Source organism: Cynoglossus semilaevis, chromosome 1 (assembly GCF_000523025.1).
Source record: "Cynoglossus semilaevis isolate Cse_v1.0 chromosome 1, Cse_v1.0, whole genome shotgun sequence".
NCBI lineage: Eukaryota > Metazoa > Chordata > Actinopteri > Pleuronectiformes > Cynoglossidae > Cynoglossus > Cynoglossus semilaevis.
In genome coordinates, this window is record NC_024307.1 from 23,640,097 (window position 1) to 23,662,309 (window position 22,213).

Sequence of the window (22,213 nt, forward strand, 5' to 3'; positions counted from 1 at the left end):
CCTCACCCTCCTCTTCTCCTCCTCCCTCCCATCAGTGTGTTCTGACAAGAGTCCAGTCCATATGGTCAGTGCTGAGCAGCAGACGGCTCTGCTCGGCAGGAATCTGGACACTATAACACACACTTCCTTGGCGGAGAGTGAGAGTGTGTGTGTGTTAAATCTAAAACTCGTGACTTTGATTCCTGAGCTCAGCAGCGCATGACAAAATAACACACACAGCAGGATAGTGTGTGTGTGTCAGTGTGTGGAGGTAGGTACATGCCTCACACCAGTGACTGATTCCAAATCTGCTTTATTTAAAAAAGAACAAATAAAGAAATCCTAAATTTAGGTTTTACACCTACAACCAACAGATCCAGTCTGATTATTGGGATTTAAAGCCCAGAATTCTGTTTGCTCTAGCTCTTCCATAGCCAAAGTCCAAAGAGAAGATTTTAATCTGGAACAGACCAACTGTATCATGAAATTCCACTACATCATTTTCTGTCTTTTCTGTTTGAAATTTTGAGAATTATCTCAGTGTCACAAACTAATCAATGGAGACTGCAGTGGACAAACAGCTACTGTGTCGCTATGACCTAGTGACAGAGTAGCTGTCACTATTGTCGCACCTCACCTCAGAGGTGAAATGTCTTCTAAAAACGAAAACGAAACGAAAACTGATTTCCTCTGTGGACTTTGGTCTGTGGTCTTTGGTGTAACACTGATGGTGAAATAAAGATGTAAACAATAACACCATAAACCGAATTAGACCTCATTATCATGATTCATTGGGTCTTGAGGAGTCGCCCCCTTGTGGCAGCTACCTGTCATGCACAGATCCCTGTTCATTCTAATGTGTGGTTTATGTCAAAAGTGAGTAAATGAAGCCAGAGCTGCCGAAACAATGAAGCTCAGTCTAAGGCTGTGTGTGTGTGTGTGTGTCCAAGTGACAACAGCTGGTTCTAATCAATAGCTTTTATGTGATTGACAACTTGTTTCCCGATTGGACAAACTCTCTGAGGTGTATGATTCAGATGAAAATGTGATCTATCAGGTTTTTTTTGTTGTTGTTTGAGTTAGTAAACCCTGATTGGCTCAGTGACATCAGAGTCAGGAAGAAAGTTTGGCAGAAGCAGCCAAAATGAGGTCATGTGACCACTCCCATAATCAAATGCTTGGCTTCCTTTACTCGCTTACATTCTTCACTCAAGACAAACACACACACTCACACAATGTTGTTGATTGGCTGTTAAATCTTCATTATCCTCCATCGAAAATATTGATCATGTGTCAACAGACAATATGTGATCGATCTGATGTTTGTCTGTGTTTCTCTGAATTTGTTTCTTCTAAAAAACAGATCAATTGTCTGTGGTGCAGCTGATTGTTGATGTTATTGATCCACATCAATAATAAACACGCTAGGTCACAACCTTTGTGTGTGTAAACAAAGACCTGCTTTTTCTCACACCAATTTACTCTGAAAAAAATGATAACTGATTGACTGACATGGCTGTGTAACCCAAATAATCCATTATAGATGTTTATGGTTACATTTCATGGAGTGTGAGTTACTGGCTTTATTGTGTGTGTGTGTGTGTGTGTGTGTTCATTGTCATCCACACTCACTTGTGTTGCTGATTTACTGTGGTTTAAGTCATTGTGAAATGACCGTTGTTTTTTTTTTATTCTCAGGAAAAATGAAAAACGTTTCTGGTTGTGAAACAGCAGCAGCAGCTCAGCGCTCCCCTCCCTCTGCTACACTTTCTCCTTTTCCTTAATAAAAACAAGCACATCTGGTCCTCAGAGTAAGAGAGTTAGGACCAAGCTCCCCCTCTCCCCCCAGACCTAGACCCCCAGTTCCCTCACAGCCCCCGGCCCTGGGCCCCTGCAGCAATATAAACTCCTCCCAGGCTGAAGTCAGCACAAATGTTTTTGTTCATGAAGGTTAGGGGAGAGAGGGGAGCTCTGTGTTTAGGTGTGTGTGTGTGTGTGTGTGTGGGGGGGTGTTATGACATTTCAGTCTCAGATTAGAAACAGGAGAATTTAAAACTTCTCTGAAACATTTATGTTAACCCTAAATCGTTCCCCCAAACCCAAACGTTGGCCAGTTAGAAAGCTACAATAAATCAACAGTTGCAAAATGTTAGCCTCAAAAGATTATATAGAGTATAGTTAAAAGTTAGCATTGAACAGCCAAAGGTAAGCCAGCATGCAGTAAAGCATAGACTGTGAAGTAGCTAAACGTTAGCCTGTGTTTGATTTTTTTAAGTTTCAAGGTTGTAAGAAGATCATGGTTTAGGTGTCAGTAAAGATTTGGGCTTCTCAGTGAACAAGTGTTTTATAGTGAAAGTTCAGAGCGGAAATGTGTTTTCTCTCTCACTGTCTCTCTCTCTCTCTCCCCCTCTCTCTCTATCACTCCCCCCCCCATCTCCTTCAGCAGCTCTCTCAGTCCAAACTGACCAAACACAGAAAAACTATGAAGACTCAGGACGCGCGTGCAGATGCTGCAAACGCGCGGCCACTTTCCGCGTGCGCGTCAGGAGAACTGAACTTGACTCCACACGCACTTTCTTCTTCTGGTTCTTCTGAGTGAAGACCATGCCTTTCCATAAGAGGACCATACTCCCAGCTCAGGTCTGCAGACCTGCCACCCGCGGCAGCCGCGGCGGCGTTTTAGCGCGTACGCGGCAGGATTGTCAGGCGCAGGTCTTTCTTTCGGACCTGACGGGCGTGTGCGGGTTCAGCCTGTGCTCGCTGCTGCTCCAGCTCTCGGATCTGTCCCGTCACACCGTCAACATCGTGGACGAACTCCAGGAGGAGCTGACGTGCGTGTGTCGCCGCTCGTGCGCGCTGGAGCTCAGAGTAGCGAAGCTGCAGAAGAGAGTCACGGAGCTGCTGAGCAGACCTCCAACCAGAGGTTAGTTGGAGAAAGAGAGAGGAAATGAAAAGAAAACACATGCACTCATCCAAACGCACGGACGTGCACACGCGCACACCTGGTGTCACTTATTGAGTCAAAGTTCAGTGCAATCGGAGTAGTTGTGTTGCTGCTGATTTTTCCCTGCCAAGATCTTATAGGTGCAAAATCCCGAATGGGCCACGAGAACGCGCAGTGCACGTTTCCATGCTTTAAACTTTTGATTTGATTTAAAACAAGACGGTTGGCGCAAATATTTGTTTCTGTGGTCATATTAGCTGATGATGGTCAATATCTCTTGGGACTTTGGTGCAACTGAAACTTTTATTCTAAAAAACTGAGAAAAGAAGTGATTTTAACTCACGGGCACATCAAACCCTGTGGTCTGTGAGCTAAAATCACTGATTTTCTCTATGGACTTTGGTCTGTGAGCTAAAATCACTGATTTTCTCTGTGGACTTTGGTCTGTGAGCTAAAATCACTGATTTTCTCTATGGACTTTGGTCTGTGAGCTAAAATCACTGATTTTCTCCGTGGACTCTGGTCTGTGAGCTAAAATCACTGATTTTCTCCGTGGACTCTGGTATGACAGAGTGAGGCGTTTGCAAACTGCCATTTCCTGTTTGACAGGGAGATAAAGCGTTGATGTTTTCCTCCTGCTCTCTCAGTTGTCAGCCATACTCTCCCACTGATGATCTGTCTCCCAGGTGCCTATGACCTGCTGTAACAGCGTTTTGAAGGCAGCTCCGACCACAGTATTGGTCCTGATGTTGTGATAACACTCATCTAAAATTGTGAACTGACACTTTAATCCATGTGAAAGACCCAGCTCCTCTGCGTTGGCTGTAAGTTCAGTGTGTGGGCTCTGACTGATTCACCAACATGTGGGAAGAAAAGCTGGAGAAATCAATATCAGTCTTCATCATTTCATCATCATCATCATCATGGCCATTGTCTCTTTTTGTTTTTGTGTGATTGAAGGTTTAAGTTTTGTAGAAAGATTCTGAAACTGCTGATCCCAAAGTTAGGGATGAAGCTGAAGCCACTGAGACGGAGGCTCCTGCTGCTGCTGCTGCTGCTAAATGTACTGATGCTGCAGCTACTGCTGCTGCTGCTGCTCGTGCTGCGGCTGCTAAAGGTACTGAGGCTGCAGCTCCTGCTGCTGCTGCTAAATGGACTGATGCTACAGCTCCTGCTCCTGCTGCTGCTGCTAAATGGACTGATGCTACAGCTCCTGCTCCTGCTGCTGCTGCTGCTAAATGTACTGATGCTGCAGCTCCTGCTGCTGCTGCTAAATGTACTGATGCTACAGCTCCTGCTGCTGCTGCTAAATGTACTGATGCTACAGCTCCTGCTGCTGCTGCTAATTCTGTTGCTTCTCCTTCAGTCGCTCTGGTTTGGTGAAGCTGAAGATGTGATGATTCTCAGAGTTGTGTCTGTTGCTGCTGCCAACTGCATGTTTCCGAGTGTCTTCTTTAAATGAACAAAATCTGTTTTTGTTTTTGTCAGTTTGGAAAAAGATCTGTGAGTTTTCTCCTCAGTAACAGATAATGCCTTCTTCAGGGAGAGTCTGGTCCATGTAGAGAGAACGAGGAGGAAGAATCTGATCCAGAATCAGTCTTGGTGTTAGTGGTGTGTGTTAGTGTTGGTGACAGCTGACCTCTGAACTCTGCGTCTCTGCTTGTCTTCACTGGACACTGTCTCACAGAAGATCATGAACTCTTCTTCTCTCCCTCGCTGACCTTCAGTTCAATCCTTCCTGTCCACTGGCTGATCTTTCCAGGAACCAGAACTGGAACCGACTCCACTTATCAGTCAGGGCCTCTGGTCTGCACTGAGAAATGTGACGACAACAGGTTCAACATCATGTCACCCTTTTCATTTCAATGAAGTGTCGAAAGGTCACTCATTTAAGGTTAAACTATACCAACATCGCCCTCTGCTGGATGCTGTTATAGTAATGAGCTGCTGTGAGGTTGTTCTGTTTGTTTCACTTTTCCTTCTAAAACCCAACACTGATCTGAGATCTGGTCTCCTTAGAGTGGGCAACAGTTGGAAATGTGAACCCAGAACAAACCGACCAAACTCTGCTGGATTTGACTGAACATGAATCAGTGATTGGAGCAGGAGAAGTGTCAGGGACTGTTTCCTTTCAAACCTGTCCTGAAGACCACATGTTTAATGAAGGGCTGAGAAAAAAATAATGGGATAAACTCCTCCTCCTTTCCCCTCACTCCCTGATTCTCCTCCTCCTCCTTCCCACGAGGATAAAAAACATCGGGCTCATGACTCAGGACTCCTCCCTGCTGGCCTCTCCGAAATTCCCCTTCTTTTCCTCCTGCTCCCCTTCTCCTCTCTGTTGTCAGATCTGCAGCTGAAGAACAGAAATGGTGAGATCTGCTGTTATAGAGTTGAATTCCTGGCAGCCAATCATCTACTTTGTGGGTCAAGTCCAGAATAATTCCTGAAAAAAAAAATCCAGATAATCGAGGCTGGCTGGTTGTCTTCCAGAGCAGATTTCCTCTCAGCAAAAAACAAAAAACAAAAATGAGAACTCTCACAGGAACAGTCAGACCATTCCAACGACAACAAGTCAGAAAGAAAAGGTGTGTGTGTGTGTGTGTGTGTGTGTGTGTGTGCACGTGCAGGCCTGTGTGTCAGTGTCTGTGTGTTCGGTCCTTGCTGCTTGTCTGTCTAAGGAACTCCATCAGTTTGTCCAATCAAGGGGTAGACAACAAAAACTGAATACGATCAATACATTTGGTCACCAGCAGAGGGCAGTACACTACCGTCACTGGCTCATCATTGTTTTCAGAGATAATACAGCTCAGACATTTTTTTAACCAGACTGTCCTTAAAATGAAGAATGTTAGTGTCAGGCTAATCCAGACTAATCCAGACTAATCCAGACTAACCTGACTGAATGTTGTGACGGACTGGAATCATGGCTGCTTCAGATATGGCTGAACTGGATTGTTGTTGTTGTTGTCATCGTTGATCTGAAGTTTTGTTTTTTTCCCCCTCTTGTCTTATATGCAAAAAACATATCAACAATTACAATAATTATTATTATGTTATTTTATGGTTATGGGTGTAAAAGTGTGTGTACGAGTCTGTGCAGGTGTATGTGTGTGTGTGTGTGTACGTGTTTGTGTGTGTGCAGATCTTTTCTGTCCACCATCAGCCAGAACTGATGTAATGTGAACACAATCACTTCCAGATGACTCAAAGTGTGTGTCTTACTGTTATGTGTGTGTGTGTGTGTGTGTGTGTGTGTGTGTGTGTAGAGGGTTGAATGTCGGAGAGAAAACCTGAGTATGGGAGTTTCCTGTTCACTGCACAGAAGAAAAGATGGGATTGAAGGAAAACAGTATTCTCTCTCTCTCTGTCTCTCTCTGTCTCTCTCTCTGTGTGTGTGTGTATCTGTGTGTTGGAGAGAATTTTATAAGAAACTAAATACATCTAAACACCTACATACGATCCTGTTCACATCTGGATGTTTTTTAAATTAATAGAATAAAAATGTTTATTATGTTTCTCTTTTGTTTCTTTATTTCTAACAATAAATTAAAACTAAAATATAAAGGAGGAATATTATATTATATTATATAAATATTAGTACATATTTGGTACATTGGTTATGCTGTAACCATGGTAACAGATTAAACAGGAAGTGTGAGCAGCTGATGAGTGTCACTGTCAGAGAATCTGATTAACATGTGAGGCAGAACAGGAAGGAGAGAAATGTGCAGTCTCTGCAGCAGGAAAGCAAGCACAGATGCATGATGGGAAATGAATAGTCCAAACCTTTCATTTTGTTTATATTTGAAGAATATAATATATATATACCCCAAATATCAAAGATTTTCTTATAAATAAAAAAAGTATTTCTGGAGTTTTGAGAAAAACTTATACGAAATTCATTTTCTTTTGCATAAAACGTTTCAGTTCTTAACGTGGCCACAGGACGGCAGCAAAGCTCAGCTTTCTGCAGACAGCTCTGCCTATCCTTTATTTTGCGCTTATTCCAACATTATTTTTAAATAATCTGTTATTTGTTTTGTGTAACGTTTAAATATTTCGTCAAACTCACTTTTCTACACCAGCTTTGGTTTCTTTTTAGAAACGGTGCTCGTGCTCGTGCGCGTGTTTGTGGACTGATACCCATGATGATGCTGCTGTTTTGCTGCTGCTGCTGCTGTTTTGTCATCATCATGCAGCTGATGACATCGACAGAGCGTCGCCGATGACGTCATCGACGCGTTACAAACGTCTACTGAATAAAGAAATAACAGAGAAATCCAATTTACAAAAACCTAGAAGTGGGATGTAAAGAAATGAAATATAAAATATGAAGGAATAACAAACAAATAACACATCTGAACTGAGTGATGGAGGCAGCAGTGGATCAACACTGACTCTGTCTGTGGACTTTGGTCTGTGAGCTACAGTAACATCACTGACGACTGAACTATCTATGAACACACACACACACACACACACACACAGCTCTTCTCTCTGAGCATCTTCATGGATTGAACATCAGCATCACTTGAATCATGTGACTGACGAAGAATCTGATCAACACAACCCATGATCTCTCTGTCTGTCTCTCCCTCTCTCTGTCTCTCTCAAACACACACACACAGAGTCAGCCTGTTTAGTCCACAGATCACGTTCTCAGCTGCACTGAGCACATGCGTGCTGATGAAAAAACTCATACATTCTCTCTCTCTCTCTCTCTCTCATCCTCTGTCACTCACTACCTCGCTCACCCTCAGCTGCAGTCACGTGCTACTCACACACAGATGCACACACACACTCTCTCCTGGTGGGTCTTCAGTGATGCTGTGACGCTGCGATCTCTGCCTTTCTCTCTCTCTCTCTCTCTCTCTTTTTCTCTCCCTCTCTCCCTCCAGCCCGCTCAGTCAGTGTGTGTCACTGTGTCACTGTGTCTCAGCGTGTGTGTGAGTGTGTGCGCACGTGCTAGTCTGGAATGAGGCGGTGGTCATGTTTTGGGACAGGAAGAACAGTTCCGGCAATTCCCAGCGACGACCCAAAGGGAGACACCGACCCAAATCTGCAACAGGTACCGATTGTTCTGGGAAACCAATAATCAATCAGTGCATCGATGAATAGAGCAGAGGATTAACCAGTCTGGCTGTGCGTCCACACACACACACACACACACACGTGCACACACTCACATGCACCAGTGCTCAGCCTTCATTCATGTTCTCACACGGTGTGTGGATGGATCTGGGATTGGTCGCTTTGTCTGTCAGCAGTCATTCGTCCATCCATCCACCCTTCCGTCCATCCGTTGTCCATCCGTTGTCCATCCGTCCATCCGTTGTCCAGCCGTCCATCCGTTGTCCATCCGTTGTCCATCCGTTGTCCATCCCACCTTCCCCTCCACCTCGGTCCTCTTCCTCTCTTCTCCACCTGCGACACAGCCGTCTCCTCACTCTGTCAGCTGTCAATCATCCATCCATAGATCATTTCTTTCCCGTCATGTGATCATTCATGTTATTTTTTTTTTCAGTTCTTCACATGACATTTCCCAGAATGCCTCTCTTTCTCCTTCATGTTTCCTCCATTCAGTCCAGTCTTCTGTCCATGTCTGTCCAGGTGTGTCTCCACCCCCGCCTTCATCCATCAGTGCTCCTCTCCTCCATCTCTGCTTGATCAGGTTCAAATGGACTTCAGTGTGTGTGTGTGTGTGCACGCGCGCGCATGTGTGTGTGTGTGTGTAAAGCCTGAGGTTGTTTTGTATTTCACACACACTGGCTGCAGTCTCTGTGGCCGCTGCTTCGCTGAGTGTGTGGAAGTGATTACTCATGGATTCTTCAATTGTCTCCGTTAAAGAGAGAGAGAGAGAGAGAGAGAGAGCGAGGTAGAGATGATGCTGAGTGTATGTGTGTATTTGTTGGTTGCAAATCTGAGAGAGAGAGGGAGAAGGAAGGGAGGATGAGAAACGGGGAGAGAAGGAGGTTAGGTGTTAGATGATGGTGGAGTGAAGATAAAGGAAGGAAGGGGTGGAGGTGCAGGACGCACACACACACACACACACACACACTCTGCATTCCAAACAATTGTTGCTCCTCCACATGTGACCTTGACTTTATCAGAACCTGGAACTGTTTTATCTTCACAAACACAGAAACTGGTTTGAATTCTTGGCGTCGTCTGTATCGTCCAATCAGCTTCTTCATACACATTAATATGTTTCTTCACATGCGTTGTAATACACATCGATACACACCAATACACTCTTCGTCTTGTTCTTACACCTCCAGACACATTACACTATCGCTCTTTATTGCAGTCTAATTCACTTCAATACAGCGCCCCCTGCAGGAGAGGACGTCTCAGTGGTCACATGACCTATGAAGTATAAACATGGTCTGTTCTGTTCTTTGACTACTACAGGATGTCATTTTTCAGTGGTCATCAGTGGAGATGGGTGGAGGAAGAGGAGGAGGAGGAAGAGGAGGAACATGCTAACATATGACGAGTCAGATGTAAGATGTCGGAAAGAACAGTAATTATGAAGAAGAAAAAGAGGGGCAGAGACAGGAAACAGCCTCCTTATGTGTGAGAGGGAACAAGGCAGCGGTTGTGGTTGCCATGGCAATCACCCAGGTGCTACAGTCGGTCAAAGTTGACACTGTTTGGTATGTTGATGCTTACGTCCCGAGTGACATCAGGACACAGTCAACACCAGTCAATGTTCTCCAGAAGATGGTTGGAAAGTTCAGGAGGCTGCAGTTCTCCTTACTAGCAGCTAGGGGGCTCCCTAGATCAGTTTGGTGGAGTGGAGTGTAGAGGACAACAGTGAATAGAAGCATCAGCTGTGAAGTGTTGACTCTGGTTGAACAGACAAAGAACTCTGTTTCCTGTTCTTTTGATTCTCTTTAGAGGAGAAACAAAACAGGAGACAAGTGAAAGCGTGAGGAGCAGTGTGAGGAGGTGCTATAGGAACACATGTTACAGAGTGAGGTGGTAGGAGGAGCAGTGTGAGGAGGTGCTTCGATCACAGGCAGGGAGCAGAGGAAGTCTGTGTGTGCTCCGTTTCCTTTAACACTTCCCTCCTCCTCTTCACTCCTTCTCCTTCCTCATGTTTTTCCTCTGACACACTGGTAACTGCTCGCACTGAAGGAGGCGCTGAGGTTTAGGAAATCTGCCTCTGCTCCTCTTCCTCCTCCTTCGTCTTGTTCTCCTTCGTTGTACTTGAAAGTGTCGGGACAGACTTTGGTTCATGTAGATGGTCATGGAGCTGTTCTGGATCAGAGCTGGTGAGAAAACACAGTTGGACAGCTGGTGCTGCTGCTGGTACTGCTGCTGGTGCTGCTGCTGGTACTGCTCCTGGTACTGCTGCTGGTACTGCTGCTGGGGCTGGTGCTGCTGCTGGTACTGCTGCTGGTACTGCTGCTGGTACTGCTCCTGGTACTGCTGCTGGTACTGCTGCTGGGACTGCTGCTGGTGCTGCTGCTGGTACTGCTCCTGGTACTGCTGCTGGTACTGCTGCTGGGGCTGGTGCTGCTGCTGGTACTGCTGCTGGTGCTGCTGCTGGTACTGTTGATGTGACTGTTGCTGGTACTGTTGCTGCGATTGTTGATGTAACTGTTGCTGTGACTGTTGATGTGACTGTTGCTGTGACTGTTGACGTGACTGTTGATGTTACTGTTACTGTTGGTCTGACTGTTACTGTTGATGTGACTGTTGATGTGACTGTTGCTGTGACTGTTGATGTGATTGTTGTTGTGACTGTTGATGTATCTATTGATGTGACTGTTGTTGTGACTGTTGTGACTGTTGCTGTGATTGTTGTTGTGGCTGTTGCTGTGACTGTTGATGTGATTGTTGTTGTGACTGTTGTTGTGACTGTTGCTGTGATTGTTAATGTGACTGTTGATGTAACTGTTGATGTGACTGTTGTTGTTACTGCTGCTGTTACTGCTGCTGGTACTGCTGCTGGTGCTGCTGCTGGTACTGCTGCTGGTACTGCTGCTGGTGCTGCTGCTGGTACTGCTGCTGGTACTGCTGCTGGTACTGCTGCTGGTACTGTTGATGTGACTGTTGATGTGACTGTTGCTGGTACTGCTGCTGGTACTGTTGATGTGACTGTTGCTGGTACTGCTGCAGGTACTGTTGATGTGACTGCTGTTGATACTGTTGCTGTGACTGTGACTGTTGCTGTGACTGTTGATGTGACTGTTGCTGTGACTGTTGCTGTGACTGTTGTTGGTACTGTTGCTGTGACTGTTGATGTGACTGTGACTGTTGATGTGACTGTTGCTGTGACTGTTGATGTGGCTGTTGCTGTGACTGTTGCTGTGACTGTTGCTGACTGTTGCTGACTGTTGATGTGACTGTTGTTGTGACCGTTGTTGTGACTGTTGATGTGGCTGTTGTTGTGACTGTTGTTGTGACTGTTGCTGTGACTGTTGCTAATACTAGTGCTATTAAAACTGTAACTGAAACAGAAACTCCTGCTAAGATAACAGAGGGTCCAAGGAGACTTTCCCGCGGTGATAACGTCTCTGTGGACGTCCTCTGTCGTCCAGGTGGGTTGATCTGAAGCAGTGAAGTAGAGGACAACTGGACCTCTTCATCCTTCGTTCCCTGTATTTCTGCCCTTGACCTAACTGTAGCAGATGAGATAAGTTAGCTACTCCTTGGTGATCCAGTATTTCTGATTGTTAAAGTCTGAGGGTTGGTTAAATGTGTTCTTGGTGGTGAGGATTGTGGAGGAGTTTGGAGATTTGAGGAGAAGAGGAATCACTGCTGCTGCATTGGTTTCCATGTAACACACACTAACATGACACAGACTCTGTGAGTGTGTGTGTGTGTGTGTGTGTGTTGGAGGCATCACCTTTTCCTCCTCCACTAGTTTTCACACAGAGCTGTGAAGGTGGTGCAGGGTCAGTGTAGGTCATTCCTGTGTGTGTGTGTGTTTCTGGGTACCAGTGTGTTTCTATGGACACACACACACACACACTCTCTCACACAAACACACTGTGAGTGTGTGTGTGTGTGTTGCTGAACGTGCAGTTTGACTCTCGCTCTGCTCTCAGTGGTTTGGTGTTTGACAACAGAATTGTTTCCAACTGAGCAATTATTAACACACACACACACACACACACACACACACACACACACAGCTGAGGTTTAGATTTCCACTGTTTCTCTCTCTCCAATTTGGAAAAATCACAGATTCACACAGAGCTGGTCACATGATCTTATCACACACATACACACAGAATTTCACACACTGTAAGTGTGTGTGTGTGTGAGAGAGAGAGAGAGAGTGTGAGAGAGAGAGAGAGTCTCTTCTACTGCTGTTGTGCTACAGAGCCACAACATATTTTGAAGCCATATTATAAAAAACTATTACAACTGAAAGCTAAAAAATACAATAATAATATTATAAATATTAATAATAATAATTTGAAAAAGCTTTAAAAAAACAACCTACACATTTTTACAGAATGAACTCTATTTTAATATTTTTTCTTCTCTAATTTTTCACTTTATTCATTTATGGTGTTTTTTAAATGTAATTAAGCTACTTTTATCTAACCCAGGCAAACTAAGGCCCGGGGGCTGGATGCGGCCCATTCAGCTTTGTAATCCGGCCCGCCAAATTATATAACTGTTTTGTATTGTGATTATATTTCTGCCTATTCCCTGCAATGTCCACATATTTCCTGTAGATGGCGTAGAGAATGCTAAAATTATATTATCATTTTATCCTTTATGTCTGACTTTTACATGTCATTATCTTAGTTCACATGAAGGCTTACTTCCATGCTGTCCCCCACCCCCGCCCCGCCCCCCCCCCCCCCCCCCCCCCCATGGTCAATTTTAGGACCAACTGTGGGCCACGCCTGGTCCAACCGTTGGCTGATCTGTGACTTTCTTCTTGTTTTTGTTGAACTACATTTTTTAAATGTTGAAATAGTTGGTCATATTTTTTAGCTGCTGACTGTGTTTGAAGAGAAACTGAAGAATTGTTCTTTGACAGATCGTTGTTAGCTAAATAAACCTGTCCTCAGCTTCATTTGGTTATTCTAACTAATGTCTCCCGTCGGCTGCGTTTCAGCTGCTGATAATAATAAGGCTGTGATGTCACAGTCTGAGAACTCAGTCTTTTACTGCTCTTATCGACTGGAACTGACTGTTGGAAAAATAATCATGACCAGGATCAGATCCAGGAGCTGAACTTCCTGGGACTTTCTGAACTCCCGGGACTTCCTGGACCTTTGTCTCCACCTCACTGAGTCACATGACACCTGTCAGAACCGACTGGACCTTATCACGGGCTGCCAGTCTCAGTGGTCTGTCATGGGACCACTTCCTCTGGGCGGGGTCTGCTGCGGCCGACCTTCACCTGCAGACCTGATAAGAGCAGCCGCAGAGGTTTCCTGCTCTGACCCTGAGCCTCAGATTTACTCTCAATCTTTCATTTACTGACACTCATTTACACACTGAGGCAGGCGCGCACACACACACACACACACACCCACAGCCAATAGAGAGGAAACCGCTCTGTGTCCACTTCCTGTTCTGTTCCTGTTCAGCAGACAGAAACAGCCAATAAACACAGAGGTCAAACCTGGAGACTGTGGAACCAACAGAACATCTCACCCAGTTCTCCACCCAGTGGTCTACAGACCACCCAGTCTACAGCAGACCGTTCTGACAGATGTTACTGTGGTCACAGCTGGTGACAGACGTGTGACGGACATCACATGATCCTCCGTCTGTTTACTGACTGGTCACATGACGGAGCGTCAGCCAGTGTGGAGAGCGATTGGTCCTGTCTGTTGACTGCTGCTCACCAGTTTGTTGTCGTTGTTCTGTTCCCTCACCACAGTCCCATCACTAACTCACTGTTGTTGTCTGCTCCGTGCTGTTGACCCGCTTTTCCTGCAGAGGGCAGCCCTGAGCTGAGTGAGATTACAGATCACAGGCTGCTGCAGTAAAGGGCGCTGACACATGCACACGCGCACAAGCACACACACATACACAAACACACACTCACACTCAGACACAAATGCTGGACTTTGCGTCTTTTTTCTGCAGACGGTGGAAATATTTCATATTTCCTTTACATCTGCTCTGTGGCGTTCACTCTCTCACCGCCTCTCTCTCTGTCTCCACTGTAACTATGGTTACATAAGACAGGAAGTGATATCTGAAGACAGGATTCATTAGACATTTGTTTTGTAATAAAAAAAATGAAATACATTTCTTTAAGCATTTCTGACTGATCTTTGAATCATCATCATCATTATCATCATCATCATCATCATCATCATCATCATCATCATCATCATCATCATCATCATCATCATCATCATCATCATCATCATCATCATCATCATCATCATCATCATCATCATCATCATCATCATCATCATCATCATCATCATCATCATCATCATCATCATCATCATCATCATCATCATCATCATCATCATCATCATCATCACCATCATCATCATCATCACCATCATCATCATCATCATGTCTTTTCTTTTTAAAAGTTATATTATATTTGATACAATTGATATTGATATTAGTTCACAGTGACACTGCTGCAGGTCGACTGCTGCCCCTTGTGGTGATCTTGTGTCACGACGTTAAGTGCATATTTCTGTGCTAAAAAGTCACCCAATAACACAATTGAACTTGTCCCTATGAGCTAAAATCACTGATTCTCTCTATGGACCTCTGTATGGGAGTGGTTTTCAAACCTCAGCTTCTTTTAACAAAGTCTGTCCAACGGACACGGACCTAAACAGACTGAAGCTAATGTAGAATTCTCTGTGTACCAGGATGTCGTATTTCTGTATTTCCTGTCAGCTCACATTAAAAGGAACATCCCACTCCCGTCAACGTTAAAAAAGGCCATTTTTGCGCCTGGTAGTGATTTGTTATGATTGTCTGTTTGTGTTAGCGGAGATCTGTGGATGAGGAGCGTTGACGATGTCATCCCTCCTTCTTCCAGCCTCTGACTCCTCCTCCTGGACCTCCCTTCCTGGTTTCTCTCCTCCTTTTAATTCTTGTCCCTGGATTTTATACGATAATCAATCCTGATTTTCCTCCCGACTAATTCCTGATTGCCTTTCCTTCCAAACTCCTCCTTTTCTTTTCCTACGACTGTACCTCCTTCTATACTCCCCCCTCCCTTCTCTCTCACGGTCCTTGTGTTTCCTGACAACACTGTTTTGTTTGTTATGTAATCTGGGAATGTCCTGGGAATTATTATTGCATTTTTTGATGACACTTCAAATGTTTTGATTCAAACGTGTTTCTTCTCCTCCCTTCTCCTCCCTCCTTCTCTCCTCTCCATATTACCTTCCATCGTTCCTTCTTGTCCCGATATTCCGGCTTTTTAACTTCCATCTCTTCCTAACCCCCCCTCTTCCTCATCCTATCTCTATCTTCTCCTTCTTCTCCTCTCCCCTTTCCTCCCATCATCTCTTCCTTCTGAACATTTGTCTTTTCCTCTTCCTCCTCCACTTACTTTTGTCCTTTCTGTTTTTCATCCCTCTCCTCCTTCTTTTCTCTCTCCTCTGCTCCTCCATGTTCTCTGTTCTCCTCATCTTATTTCAACACCACTGCAAAAAAAACCAAAACAATTTCTGCTCCATCCTTGTTTGTTTTCCTATCTCCCGTTCCTCCCCCTCGCCATCACCTTGTCTCAACATTTCCTCTCCTTCCTCTCTCCCTTCAACATATAATTCCTGCATCTCCTCTCTTCTCCTTCTTCATTCTCCTTTTTCGAAACAAAATTTCTTCACCTTTCACTTCGCCCATCTGTAATTACCTCCTCCTTCTGTGCTCCTCCCTCTCCTCCTCTCATCATTTCCTCCCTATTACCTTTCATTAATATCATTTTCTCCCCCTGTTTTGCCTGTGCTCCCTCATCCTCTCCCTGAGTTCATCATCACTTCCTCTCTCCTCTCCTCCTCCTCCTCCTCCTCCTCCTCTCAGCGGTCAGTGGTTTAGACTCAGATCGCAGCAGTAGACGCCTTGTCGGCAGCAGCAGCAGCAGCAGCAGCAGAACCTCCGACAGAGGAGGTGGAGGAGCAGCAGGAGCAGGAGGTGGTGGTGTCGGTGGCAGCGGCAGTAGCGTCAGCAGCATCAGCAGGGACGGCAGCGGCCCCTCCCACTTCAGGTCTCCATGGCAACAGAGCGTGAACGTGTTTGGAGCGTGGAGCAGGCCCGAGTGTGTGGAGGAGCTGCACCAGGAGGCGCAGCTCAACCTCCAGAGCCTCCTGCAAGGTACTGTCAGCTGAGAGCGTGCACTGGAGTGTGAGTTACGCCACCGTGCATCTGTGTGTGAGTGTGTGTGTGTGTGTGTGTGTGTGTTTGATCTGCCCATGGAAAATTGAAGGACGTTTGATAAAAAAAACCTTTGCGTGTGTGTGTGTTTACTGTGACTGCAGACATATGGGTGTGTGTCAGCTCTTTTCACGGTGTGTGTGTGTGTGTGTGTTATCCTGCAGATACTGTGTGTGTTTATGTTTTACAGTAGGGTGTGTGTGTGTGTGTGTGTTGTGACACTGCTGCTGTGATGTCATTTTAAAATTGATATGAATCTGTTGTTTATGGAGGATGAAGATGCAGCATCTGCTGTGGGTGTCCTTCAGGTGTGTGTGTGTGTGTGTGTGTGTGTGTGAGTTTGTTTTTCAAATTGTTCTCAGGTGACACCGTTTCTCTCTTTGAATAGTGTTCCAGTTTCTCTCTCTCTCTCTCTCTATATATATATATAAAATTCTCTCTCTCTCTCTCTCTCTCTCTGTGACTCATGCTGTCTCGCCCTTTGCTCGACCTTATCTCTGTTCATCTATTTATCATCTAAGGTGAAAATGCTCAACATAAGGTCCTGGGGCCAACTGTGAGCCCGAGCCTGATGTGAGTCCGGTCTAGAACCGTCTCACAGGAAGTTTGATGAGTTCATTTATTTAACAAATCACAGCTTCAGCTAAACATTAGATTAAAACCAGATCTCAGATGTTGTGAGTAAATGTAGTAAACTAACTAACTAGCTTTACTAGCTGCAGCGTGGTTTAACTTGAACTATTTTTAAAATTTCATACAAATGATTTCTGTTTCTAGAATAATCTACAGAAATATTTCACCGTCTGTTTGAGCGTCTGTCTTGGTGATAACGTTCAGTGATTATTTGCGTCTCTTTTCTTCACCTTTAAAACACATTAGTCACTGTGTTGTATTTGTAGCAGCACTGAGTTGTTTTTCATCATTTTAGATTTTTGTTGATTTTCCCGTTAACCTAGTGTATTTGCTGTCATTGTTGCTCACCTCTTACATCATCGATGACAACAACAACAACAGCAATAAAAGCTGTGTGTGCGCCTGTTTTCGTGTGTTTGTTGTCAACCGTCACACTGACAACGACAGACTGCTGTTGGCTCCGTCAGTATCATCTGCTCAGTCCTGACAAACCAGTGTGTGGTGATGATGTCACTGAAGGCTCTGCACTGAGACGACGCTAAAATGTCAGCACAGCCCTTTAACTGATCCTGGTTCAGATGTTGGGGTTTGATATTTTAGTCAGTTAACAAGACTAAACTGGAGTGAGTGCTCCTGTGATGACATCTGTGATGTCTGTGATGTCTGTGATGTCTTAGACATGGGTTTACTGACCAGTGTCAGTGCTGGGTGTAGAGAAAATGACGTGACGTCTGAAACGTCTCTCTGACAGTCAGAGAAACCAACAACGTCCTCTGGAGCTCCCTGTGATCTTCCACATCAGCAGTTCCCACGGTCACTGTGAAAAAACAAAAAGGAATAATACCACAGTTTAAATCTGTTATTATTTGAATAAAAGAAAACTATTATTATCTTTATGTCAAAAGGAGAAGGTTGTGGAACATTGTCTCTGCTCCTGTTTTCTCCTGGACGTCATGGTAATTCCAGGTCAGGACCATCATGGTCCATGAACTCCAACAAATACCGCTTCGTCCTTTAGAGGGAGTCACTCTTTCATGGACTCGTCCCCACTTTAAAGAAAATCATAAAAGGCTGAGACGTCGCTGAGATGTAAAAACTGGTGCGTGAAAATCTGTGGCGCTGTGCACCGACTGTACGTGCACAAAAATCAGTGTGGCGGTGATGAATGAGGCTATTGTTCATTGGTGCCCCCTCCCCACCTTCTCCCCCCTGGCTCCCCCCACTTATATTTGTGAAGAGGGAAAAGAAAAGAGTGACCTGAATTTGATTCAACCGGGGCAAATATCGTTGGCTTGGTTGGGTTTTTATGTCTCTGGTCTGAACTCTGGTCTGTCCTGTCAACGGTGACGGAGAAAGGATTACAGATTAGGATTAGAAAGTCAGGTGAATGCGGGACAATTAATAAATTAATATAAAAACAGCTAAAGGTTGTGGCACTTTGTCCCAGAGGCCATGTCTCTGTCACTGGTGTGGAACCCCAGAGTTCACCTCCTGGGTGAGTTAGAATCCTGGTCAGGGCGGTTGGTACCTTCCAGTGGACTCACCACCTGCAGGAAGGTTTAGGGGGGTTGGTACGGTGCAGTGGGATTTGGGTGGTGGTCGTGGAGACTGCTGCCCCGCGACGCGGTGACGGATAAGTGGATGGATGGATGTTAGCAAAAAGTACAACAAAATAGCTAATAGATGAAGAGCAAGAAAACCAGGAAATATCCACAGTTTAGTCGATGGTATAAAACTCACATACATGTTTTAGGGTTAAAATTGAAGAAATTATTTAACGTTTATTGAAAGTATTAATAAGTACTTTTGTTAAAATATTCCAGGAAAATGAGAACATGTTGGAGGGAACTGTGTCGAAGATAACTAAAGATAAGGCAACAATTGGTGGACAGGATTTAGAACATTAGCACCAAAAATCTGTGACGGCGTCTGTACTGCTGTCAGTAAATCACCCTCCACTGCTCTGACTGTAATCACTGTTGGTTCAGGAAACATTAAAAACTCTCTTAATGACTTGATGTCCTCGCTGAGAACTGACATTATTAACCACACCCACTCTACGTCAGGTGGGCGGGGCTTATGTAACCCCGCCTTTTGTTGCTAGGCAACCATGCTCATAAGATTCTAAACTGTCCAGGAACAAGTTCAAAACAGAATTTGGACCAGCTGTGTGTGTGTGTGTGTGTGTCAGGGCTTAAAGTGTGTGTGTGTGTGTGTGTGTATGGAGTGGGATTTGGGGTTTAGGATTGGCTGAGGGATTGTGAGAGGGGGAATGTGGTTTTTTTTTGTGTGTGTGTGTGTGTGTGAGGAGGTGGGGGTTAGGAATCTGTTTACAAAGGCCTGAGGGGGAGTCGCTCAGTCAGTCTAATCCAGCAGAAAAAGAAAGAAACATTCACATGAGGTGAGGAAGAGCAAGAGGAAGGAGGGACACCGGAGGAGAGGCAGAAGGAGACGCAGTGGAGTGAGTAGAAGATAAGGAGTGAACGAAAGTGGAGAAGGAGGCACCACAGATGGGACAGGGATTAAAGGAGAACCTGAGGAGCTTCAGTGAGCAGTCAGTGCTGGGAAACTCCAGACTGAGGCTTTTCACACCAAACTTCATGGAGAAAATGAGTGATTTTAGCTGACACAGTTGTTATTCCACTGCTGCCCCCTGTCTGCTCCTCTGTCCCTGCACTTGAATTACTCACATTCTCTATGGGATTTGGTTTGGTGGAGAGAGTGGTGTACACACTCAGAGTTTCCAAAATACAACAGATGCTAACGTTTTTGTCATTTTGGTTTCTGTGACACAGATTTTGAGGAGCAGTTGTACGATTCCAAACTGACAGGTCAGACCTTCAGACATCCGTCTCCACAGAGCTCTGACGACACATCATCAAGACCTGACTTTATCTTCCTGGTAAACACACACACACACCGTCAGAACCTCAGAGTGATGACCCAGTGAAGGGTCTGATGTTCCTGGGTTCACGAAGACGAACGCGCTCTCGGGGTCTTGGTTCCTGCAGCCAGCCTCCAGACAGCTGTATGACGATGAAACCACCTCCTCAGTCTTTGGACTGAGGTCCGTCACTGACCCGTCTCCGTCTCCATCCCCGTCTCCCTGCGGCTCAGACCGCCCCCCGCTGGTCTGGAGCAGTAACAACAGCAGCAGCAGTACGGCCACGTCAGGGAACGTCGGACCTCCTGTGGCCGAGAAACCACGCTGGAATCCAGGGAGACGTACGCCGGCACAATTCGTACCACCTGACATCACAGGTACTCATTAGAGTCAACTGGATACCATTTGACATCGCAGGTACCGATTAGCATCAAATAGCACCTGACATTGGCCGGTACTGATTATAGACAACCCATAGCATCTTAGATCACAGGACCTGATACAAGAAAAAAAAAATCTATAAAAAGGTTTTGTCCCTCTCCAGGAACAAGTACTATGGACAGTTACAACAGTACCAGGAACTATGTCAGGTTTGATGAGAGGGTGCAAGAAAAAGGCGCTGAATTCTGAACTTTCATTCCTGAAGCAGGGAACAGGAGCAACTGAAAAGTACTGTAACTGTTTCAAAAACCCTTTCTGCTCCAGAGGTAGGACTGTTAGTTGGCACAGGAACTCAGTGGGCGGAGCTTACAGCTGACAGCCTTGTGATTGGTAGGAGAACTGCACTTTATATTACTAAGCAATTTTAAAACCTGTAAATAGTGTAATCTATAAGTGCTGCTCTAATGAAATGGTTCCCGGTTCTAAATGTTCCTGGCACCGTTGAGTAAGAGCTGTTTTATCTGCTGCTCTTCCTGTGGTTTTGGCATAGCAACTGCTTCGTCACCGGTCTCCTCCTCCTCCTCATCATCCTCCACCTGCTCCTCCTCCTGCTCCTTTTCTTCATGCTCATCCATTTATAGTTGAACCTCTCTCTTCCTCCCTCTCTCTGCCTCTCGCCCTCCGTCACCCTCTGAGTTTGGCAGGTGGGCAGGTTAGACTTTGACTCTAATCTCTTTCTGGTCTTCATCATCATCATCTGTATCTTCACCTCAGCCTCATCACATGCTCCATCACTTTCACTCCTATTGGTTCTCTCCGATGACATCATTCCGTTGGAAAAATCACACACATTTGCATTATCATCTCATTTCACACAGACGGTTCATTTCCCGTGCAGCGCTCTAGACCACTTTATATCACCTGCACCAAACCCCTCACAGAGACACATCCACCGCTGCCCTGGTTAAAAAAGTTCAAATGTCTTATTTTGTGACTTCTGTTTAAAATCCTCCGATTTACCACAGGAGGCAGCGGTGGACCAGCACTTCTTAATGCTTGTCTTAATGCTTTCTTTGACTGTTGGCTGCAGGCTGTGTGTGACACTGAGTGACTTTACTTTTGTTTACTTGTTATTTGTAATGACAGAAGCAGGTCAGTGAGCACAACAGCATGATTTATTTTGGTGTGGAGCCTTGGTGAGGGTCTGCAGCTCAGAGGAGACGGTCTTTGGGTAGAACCGATGGAGTTGATGAATGTGAACCAGGATATCAGCAGTTTATTACAGTCCTGTTCATGTGACGGCTTCTTCTGGTTAAAAAAAGGAAAAAAAAAACCCCACAGCACTCAGGTATGGTTTGCAGTCAGCTTCCTGTTGCCATGGTAACTGGCCACTCTCCTCTCTCAGCTCCCTAAAAAAGAATAAAAAAATAGAAATGAGAGGAGAAATAGAAGCAGCAGAAAGAACCGGGGGAAAAGCCTGGAAGTAAAGAAAGGATGAATGGAGAAGGAGAAAATGCAGTGGGAGGAGAGAAGACCAGGATGGAGGGATGAAAGCCGGAGGAGTGGAGCATAATGAGGGAACATTTTGTTTTCTCCTCGTCTCCTTCTTCCTCCCCTCACTCTGTCCCTACATCACCAGGTCTGGCAGTTTTTTAATGAATGGTTGAATGTGATGTGACTAACAGACAAAATCTTTAAATCTGTTCAAAACTTTCTCTCCTGATTTAAAAGAGATACAAACAGTCAGTTTAGAAACCTGTATGAGATTCATGGCTTTAAACAGAAGATTCTGTTTTTTTTAGCCTGACTATATTTTCTTCTGAATCTATTTACTGCTTCATCCCACTGTTTGATGACACACAGAGGGGGAGGCAGTAGTGAATTAGGAACTGTTGTGTCTCTTTTAAGCAAAATCACTGATTTTCTCTATGGACTTTGGTCTGTGAGCTAAAATCACTGATTTTCTCTGTGGACTTTGGTCTGTGAGCTAAAATCACTGATTTTCTCTGTGGACTTTGGTCTGTGAGCTAAAATCGCTGATTTTCTGGACTTTG

General features: G+C 45.0%; 1 protein-coding gene across 3 annotated transcripts in view; it reads left to right on the forward strand.

Annotated features, from left to right (window-relative positions):
• The first annotated feature begins 2,426 nt into the window (after positions 1-2,426).
• The window catches only part of nhsl2 (NHS-like 2), a 30,299-nt gene continuing 10,512 nt past the window's right edge, over positions 2,427-22,213 (forward strand). For 2 of the 3 annotated variants that reach the window (XR_001760641.2, XM_008320425.3), the window contains exons 1-4: positions 2,427-2,902; positions 15,911-16,201; positions 19,690-19,796; positions 19,906-20,155. Coding sequence is in view for 2 of the 3 variants with exons in the window: in XM_008320425.3 (XP_008318647.2) it covers positions 2,584-2,902; positions 15,911-16,201; positions 19,690-19,796; positions 19,906-20,155 (967 nt within the window). In the remaining variant the exon portion in view is untranslated. Of the gene's footprint in view, positions 2,903-4,218; positions 10,201-15,910; positions 16,202-19,689; positions 19,797-19,905; positions 20,156-22,213 lie in introns of those variants that run through there. The other variant, XM_017035816.2, reaches the window with a different exon arrangement.